The 8,465-nt window shown below is 40.9% G+C and overlaps 1 protein-coding gene across 1 annotated transcript; it reads right to left on the reverse strand.

The window, feature by feature from the left end:
* Positions 1 to 455: 455 nt before the first annotated feature.
* On the reverse strand, positions 456 to 2,261 carry LOC123048449 (L10-interacting MYB domain-containing protein-like). Its single transcript, XM_044471550.1, has 3 exons — positions 2,057 to 2,261; positions 1,264 to 1,573; positions 456 to 1,181 (listed from the first exon to the last, which is right to left on the reverse strand). The coding sequence occupies exons 2-3, from the start codon at positions 1,570 to 1,572 to the stop codon at positions 597 to 599; spliced, it is 894 nt and encodes a 297-aa protein (XP_044327485.1). The 5' UTR covers position 1,573; positions 2,057 to 2,261; the 3' UTR covers positions 456 to 596.
* Between the last annotated feature and the right edge of the window lie 6,204 nt (positions 2,262 to 8,465).

Here is an 8,465-nt window from a genome sequence, read left to right on the forward strand (position 1 = left end):
CATGAAGTGCCATGAAAACATCATTGCCCATTCGAAACATTTTATAAAAGTATCTAGGTCGACCGTAACACTCCATGACCCATTGAAGTCCTGTTTGCTGAGGCACTCTGTATGTTTTGTTCAAGTATCGCTCAACATAGAGGTTACCTAGGTTTCCCATGATAGCAGCCTGATTCGCAAGTTCAGCTAGAAGTTTCATTCCCTCCTGTCCCTTTATGGCCACTTCTTCCATTCTTGCATCCATCTACATAACAATATAAAAATATTAAAATATTCATGGGCATCACATAAATATGACCAGGCTACACGAGCAATTATTTCTCGCAACATAAATATTGTAAAACAACACGAGCACATATTTCTCACAACATAAATAAGGTAAAACAATACGAGCACATATTTCTCACAACATAAATATGGTAAACAACAGGAGTAAATATTTCTCACAACATAAATATGGTAAACCAACATAAGCAAATATGGTCCACGACAAAAGCAATTACATCCACAACGAAAGCAAATATGGTCCACAAATAACCAAATTTGGTCCACAATGAAAGCAAATATAGGTCTATAACATAAACAAATATGATTCACTACACGTGCTTCAACATCTCCTTCTCATGCTCCCTCTCCAAAAAATCAAACCTCCCTTCTTTTGTTTCAAGAACATTGAAGATTTCCCTAAACTCGGGCTTCACTATAAGAGTGAGGGTTGTGTGCATGAGAGCAGTTTTTTCCTTCACACCACATTCTTTGACCATCTTCATTACTTCTGAAATGGTGGGAACATGGTTTGTGAGAGGAGCGGATGATGCTTCAACACTTGAAGTTATCTTCTCCACTCCACTTTCTATTTTCTCGCATGTCTGCTTGTACAATCGTAAGAATGGACTCTTCTCTTCCTTCTCCTCATTTGCGTTAGAAGGTTGCTTGCGCTTCTTGCTTGGTTTTGGTTTCTTCGAAGATGCCAACTTCATTTCAGCACTACCATCGGGCTTCTCGAAAGGAACCGCATTATCATCACTTGATTCATCAGAAGATATATCTCCAGCACAAGAAGCACTAGCCCCAGTAACATGTACTTTGTCAAATATGATGTGCAAATCTTCAAGGTGCTTTGGTCCCTGTTTTTTGAACTTCATATGATTGCATTTCTTTCCTGTACTCTCTTGGCATCTCTGAAATGGATTTTAATGTACAAGTGAGATAATGCAACCATATAGAACCATGCCAAATGAAAAACAAAATGGCTAGTCCTACCTTGATATGTTCATCCCACCATTCTTTAGAGCAATCAACGGTTCTCTTCGCATCATCCCATCCAAGCCCAGTTGCTTCATTTTTCAACTCCATGAACCAAGTGTACTCATTTTTTATGGCATCCCACTTGTTTTTGAATTTATCCTTGGGATACTTCTTTCCCGTTCTAGCTTCCCATTTCTCCAAAACGTTTTCCCAACCCCTCTTGTTTAAATAACCTAATGGCCTATTCCCCTTTTCAACCTCTTCTCTCAATATTTCAATGAGTTTCTTGAGATGGGCATCATCCCACACCGCCTTCTCAGTCATACTTCAATAAAGCAATATGAGAAAAGCACGTATCAAGAATAATGCATTACATAATAGCAGCAAGTACTCAAATAGTATGTACAAGTAGCAAACATAATATCTATGTACAAGAAATTTTTGTGAATGTTGTTTGCTGTCTTTTTAGATGGCATGTCATGCAAGCTTATACATCACACAAAAAAATAGGTATATCATGTTCAGCTTCTGTACATATCATGTATACAAGCAATTAAACATTACATAAATAAAATTGTGCAAAAAATTCAAAGGAAACCTAAACAGGGAGGGTGAGGAGGAAGGAGAGGGGGAGGGAGCAGGGAATTGCTGTAGATTTGACTGTGAATTGTCTGGAATGATCCTATTTACATCCAATATACATCATCAATAGACAACAATATGACAAAGCAAAATAAATCCATCCTATTTCTACTTGTACAGGAGGTGGGAGGGGGGATAGGGGAGTGGGAGGAAGGGGAGCAGCTACCTTTCAGAGTGGAGGTAGGAGCTCGCGTCGGGGCTGCGGGAGGCGTCGCCGGCGGCAGGGCGCGCGGAGGTGCAGGACGGCGCCCCTTGCTGGTCCGGTGGTCCTCGCGGGCTCTTGAGGCGGAGAGGTCCGGCGAGCAGTAGAGGAGGGAGGAGGTCGCGACGGGGAGGCCGCGCCAGCGGCTGGGCAGGCGGCGATGGAGGGCCGCCGGCGGCGGCTAGGAACCCTAGCTGCCGCTCGGGTCGATGGGGACTGGGGAGAACGATGTGTTTTTTTACGAGGGGTGGCCTTCTATGGTGCTGGATGACTCGCTCGGGAGGAATAGGCCCAATCGTTTTCCACTTACGAATGGCAAAGGTGGGTAAATACATTGAAACTCTCGGGGGACAGCTAAAAGTGCATTGCTGAAGTTGGGGGTTCACCTGCTTCGGAAAATACACTGCGGGGAAGCCGTAACTTTTACAGATTGTGCTTCTCTGTTTTCCCCTTTGGTTAGCTTATAGCTTCCAAAAGCCAGAAGTTGGCTGTAGAAGTCCAACCAAACACAGCCTTTAGTTTATCACTTCTGAAGTCAAACTTCTGTATGCCCGACCAAGTTTTGAGAAAAAATATATCAGTATTTACAATAGCAAATTTGTATCATTAGATCCATGGCGGAAAGTTTTTCACTCCTGCTATAAATAAAGAAGTATAAGAGATCTAAACGCTCTTATAGTGTTTTTACGGGGGGAGTGGATTGTTAGGTCTTGATCACGCACCATGCAAAAAAAAACAGGTCTTGATCACGCATCAATCTCCATTACACATGAATTCTCGAGCTACAAGAGGAATGGGGAGAAAGAAGGAGTTCTTCTTCTTCTACAAATCAAATTGAAAATACAAACTAGTCCTTCTCTCGCCACCTGCCCTCTCATGCCTAACTCACTTGCTTAAGTCTAGTGCCCCACTTGGGCCCATTCAGGCCCACCAAGCTAAGAGAGAAGATGAGCCTTGCGTCCGGGCCTGCCAGCAGTTTGAATCCCGTCTTCGCGCGGCTCTTGATCCTCATGATTGTTGACAATCCCTCCTCCCTTAGAAACGGCTTGCCCCCAAGCTAGTGCTCTTGGAAATTTTCGCTTACGGCTGTCCTTGTCTTCCCACATAGCCATTCCACTGGTGTATCATTCCATTTCACCAGAACTTGCACTAGAGAAACCGAGTCACGACGAACCACACGCTGCCGCAAGACCTATTCGGGAAACCGGAACTGAACATCAGGAAAGGTAACTGAGGAAGTACCTAACAGTCAGGGGTCAACACTTTCCGTAGCTGTGAAACGTGGAAGGCCGGATGAATGCGGCTGGATGGAGGCAAGGCGAGCTTGTAAGCTACTTCGCCAACATGATAAACGATCTCATACAGGCCATAAACTTAAAAGCCAACTTATGATTAGCTCGCGGAGCGACCGAAGACTACAAGTAGGGCTGGAGCTTCAAGAAAACAAAATCTCCCACTGCAAAGCAGAGTTTTGATTTTCGTCCCAAAAAACAAATTTCGGTCATCTCGCCAGGGCCCGACATAGGGGCCTTTCGGCCAAATAATTTGGCCCGATTTGAATTTTTTTGCCCGGCCCAGTTCTAGAGCATTCGTGTTACGCTTCTGCTGAAACAAAACCAAGAACCGAAGCGCCCCAACCCTAGAATCATTGTTTCCTCTCGGTCCTCCTGTGTGCGGCGCCACCGCGGCGCACATGACACATCTCACACGAGTGCGGCTTCTCACCCTTTGTTCTAATTAGGTATATATGCATTTTACATATGTCCTTACAATACTTGCTTCTTGAATACTTAGATTTGTCTTATAATTGTCTTATGTTCTTCAAATACTTGCTTTGTTCTAATTAGGTATATGCATTTAACATAATCTTGCAGACTTTATCTATAGAGAGATTGAAAAGGTTGTAGAAGAGATAGGCCGTGATGAATACTTAGAAAATTCTAGTTGCTTGGACCTGCTAGTTTGTAGGTTGATTAAAGCTTGTTGTATATGTTCGAAGCGGTTGATCTTTAAGTAGCTTGAGATGTACATTGCTTTCTTTAAATGGGTTGATCTTTAACTAGCTGGGTTAAGTTTGTAGGTTGATCTTTAACTAGCTTGTTGTACATTGCTTTCTCGTTTAACTAGTCAATGATGAGATTGTGGAATTCAAAGTTCCAAATTATAAATACGTTAAGGACATATTTGCATGCTAGATAGCAGTCTACAAATACAATGACGTCATGCCTATATGTAATCATGGCATATATGGTTTTCCATTATAATTGAAATTTAATTGATAAACATTTTTTTACCATATATATGTTATTTGGAGAAATAGACTAGTGAACTTATGGATACAATTCACTTTTCCTCATAAATACAAAGATTTTCCGCGTTTTCTTGCACTTAAATATTTTGCAATTTAATATTACATGCACTTTTAACCAACTTCAAACACTCGATGGCTAATCCTTGTGTAAACAGCAAAGCTAGAGAGATTGACAACCTCACTAGAGAATTGGGACACAAGTTATAGTTTCTTTGTTGAGTGCAGGCTTGATCGTTGAGCTTCTAGTCGAGCTTTGCGGATTGATTACCTTGTTTATCCAACTTAGGAGAAAGTTTTTTTAGTACTAAAAACCCTTGTGCTTCAGGCTCGACCTATGTTTTTGGCACTATAGCCATGGAACGTCGGTGGCCATCCACGGGCCCATGGTAAGCCGAGGTACCCTAGGGTTTCAGGTGCCTAGACCCCTTGCGGATCCTCTATTATGGGACTTGACCCAGTAGCTCTCTTGTGCTTAAAAAATAATACTCATATTTTTTTGGATTTTTTCTATAAGTCCAAATTACCTATTTTTCTTGATTATCTCAACACTAAAACATAGGAAGTGGTCCTGGGAACTTTATTAATATGATAGTCCAAAATACCTTGAAAACTTTGCATGAATGATGGAAATAAGAAATGAATACTACAAAAAAAATATAGGTACGTTTAGGTTATATCAGTACTCTGGTTTGTACAAATAAGAAATTGAAGGGGAAAGAGACAAGATTATACCTTGCCCACTAATGGCAGTACCTAGTAGTGATTGTAGAGGTTTTCTTCTTAAACTTAATGTTTTGTTGAAGATAACTTTATTTACGACTTAGTGAAGAGATCCAATTTAGTGTTCGACAAAGATTGTTGGTGGAGGGAGGTTCAAAATGTGTCTGATTTACTAAATCTTCTGAAATAAATAATGATACATCACGACAAACAATATGTAGAAAGAACTTTAATGATAACTACATATGTTGCCAAACTGCTAGAGATGTTCAAAGTGGTACTTTAGACCATTTTGAGGAGCACTGATTGAATGGCAACTTGTTATTGTCCAAGGCGTGCTTGAGTTTGCTTCTAGATTGAGTTGAGAACCAAAGGTAATGTGTCGGGGCTTGCGAAAGAAGAGAATCAAGAATAACGATGAACAACTCACGGTTGAATCTATTGAATCCCTGACATAGTGTAAGGTTATTGCCATCATGATGATTATTGATTTCGTCGTACCATTTTAACGAGTTATCTACAAAAAAATTAAGATTAATGATTACTATATACATCTTTTAACTTCATTGCTTTCATTGATTAGACATATGGTTACATTTTTAAGTAAATAGTCTTAATAAACCTACTGTTTTTTAAAAGTTATTTATCTTTGCTTCAGTGTACTTGTTTCAGTTTAACAAGTCGGGTTGTCAATGTTTTTGTAAATATAATTTTTTGTTTATGTCTTCAAATCTGCATACCAATATAATTGTTATCACGTATTATCATGATGTGTTTTTGGCGTTGGGAAATGCACGTTGGGACATGCACGTCTGAAGTGTCATTCACAATAGTTGCTAAAGCATGTATGCGGCTCTTCTCACTAGATTTGCAGTGTTGCACTTACCATATTGGTCACCTATATTTCAATAAAAAAATCCCGATAACACAACTCCTTTATTTTAACCATAATACATGTTGATATAAATTTTCATATATTTGTATCAATATTTTTCATTGAGTTGGTTTGCAACACTGTTTCAGTTTACTTGAGCATAAACATTGACTGCACTATCTCTCCTTTGGGGAGAAATAACCGCGACATGATGCTAAGTTCGGATCTGTATTTTCGTTTCATGAATACCAAATTATAAATGTGGGCATTAATATGGTTGTAAGGTTTTTAAAAAATATTAGAAGATCATACATCGATAAATCGCGAGTGGACATGCCACCACGCGAGGCCGTTATCTGCACCGCCCGTCCACAGCAATTCGTGCTAATTTAATACAAAGTTAAAGTATAATCTCTCATGGGCAGCGTACGTCAGCTCGTATAGCACTCGTATTTGCCTCTGTATGCCACCATAAAGGCCCACATGGCAGCCTGTAGCGCCAACAGCTAGTTGCGTCATGCGGGAGCGAGCCCCGCAGAGGTATTTATTGCACGACAGTGACAACGGCTAGCTGCACCAGGCGGCAGCGAGACGCGCGTTGATCACACTGCTAGCCACAACGGCTAGCCGGACGACGCTCCTCCGTTTCTTTCTAACTGCTCATCTTCTCCAATCCTCCCAGCTCCCCTGGTCTGCCTAACTATGTGTTCATCCATGTCCCGTACTAGTTCAACACCACCTCCATCTCACCACACGAGGAATCACATGCCTCCACTCCCTTCTGCGTAGGGTCTGCCTTATTTTTTCTTTCTTATGTTCTACTTGTTGCTAGCCGAACTGCATGTATCTCCCAGTACGTTTACCTTCCTCACGCAGCTGGTCTATCGATAATCTACATATCGTTTGAGAGCGGACGCCATAACCGCAATTAGCTTGTCCCTAATGAGAAACAGGTGGAAACATGTTCATGCACCGAACGGTTCCCACCAAACAGCAAGGAGCGGCATAAATTGACCGTGCCTTCCAAAGGAAGTAACTGCCCACTCGCCGCACGTCGTTCACTTGCATGCAGCAATAAGAGAAGGCACTGCGCACCATCAATACGCCCACTAACTCTGCGTTGAATAACTTCACCCAGCATGAATTGATTACTTCAATTAACACGGTTGCTCCTGCGGGCTGAATCGCTAGCGGACAAGGTTGTATTACGATGATCATAAATGCTTGCTGGCTCATGAGTCCGATGGTATAAATAAAGTATTCTCGTTTTCAAAATAATTAATACTGTGAGTATTTGGGCGATCGCAACGCAGAACGGACGCACGCGATAACGGCAGTGCGTGGCCGCATGTCCTGAAAATTCTCGTCCGTCATACATAGGTCCGAAGGCTTATATTGTTTATGGTGTCATAAAGAATTGGGAATCTATGACTTCATCATCAAGAATTTAGCATAGTGTATGCATATTATTTAGTCTGTCTCGAATAACAATGATTTGTGGACAATTCAAGCAATATGTATGCCCTTGGGCAATTCTAAATAAATGAAACTTTTATATCAAAATTTTATACATGTTTATAACTCGCTATTATACGAAACTGGTTGTTGTAGTTATTATTTATTTTATATATTATGATAATTATGCTTAATATAAAATAATAGTATTTTCTGTTAAGTTGTAGTGTCTGTCATTGAAAAATGTGTATGCCCTGTGCTAAATTTGAGCCATTTTTGTAGTGGAATTGCATTAGTTTCCTTCTACTCAATACACTGTGCCATAAAATAACATAAACTCAATCCCCGTAACCACGAGAATAAGAATAGAAAAAATTGCATGCTTCTGCGGATTAATTTGTGACACTCACATCACCATAGCATATGTATCTTCATGTCCATCTTTAAATCTCAGAAATATCCTCATAGTGGTTTCTAGTAAATTATTAGGTATACACAGAGAGAAAATATTGTAGACTACATAATATGTTTACGACATCCCAGAGCCCAAATTGGTGGCCACATCCGACATCTTCGTTGCATCTCACATGTGGACCGTGCATGCATGTACTTGCCGGGATTGTGAAAAGTAGACGCAACATCATATTATGACCTTGATTTGGTGGTATCTCTCAAGAACATGGTCTCAAGCTCCGGGGTGAAACCCTAGGTCTGACCCTAGTTGGTTATGCGTGGCAATGGCGGCGTTACCTTCTAGAAGGCATGGCTTGGTGTTTACTCGAATTTGATCTTTGGGGCGAAACCCCACTATCTGGCCTTCGATTGTCAGGTCCAACAATGGCGTGCGTCATTCCCTTGCTAGGCGTTGTTGTGGAAAATATTTCTCATTGTCCTTGTGACAAGAGATGGTTGGTATGGATGATTTTTGTTGTAACTCAACGGTTGCTTGTGAGTTGTTCTTTTTCTTTTTCCTCCACCTCGCTCTTGGATGACTTTATAATTGGTGGAGTTTT

This window comes from Triticum aestivum, chromosome 2D, assembly GCF_018294505.1.
Source record: "Triticum aestivum cultivar Chinese Spring chromosome 2D, IWGSC CS RefSeq v2.1, whole genome shotgun sequence".
In the NCBI taxonomy this organism is placed as follows: domain Eukaryota; kingdom Viridiplantae; phylum Streptophyta; class Magnoliopsida; order Poales; family Poaceae; genus Triticum; species Triticum aestivum.

Coding starts and splice junctions, on each gene's coding strand:
- LOC123048449 (XM_044471550.1), bottom strand. CDS start 1,572: ATGACTGAGAAGGCGGTGTGGGATGATGCCCATCTCAAGAAACTCATT. Junction 1,182..1,263: donor GGTGGGATGAACATATCAAG/GTAGGACTAGCC, acceptor AATCCATTTCAG/AGATGCCAAGAGAGTACAGG.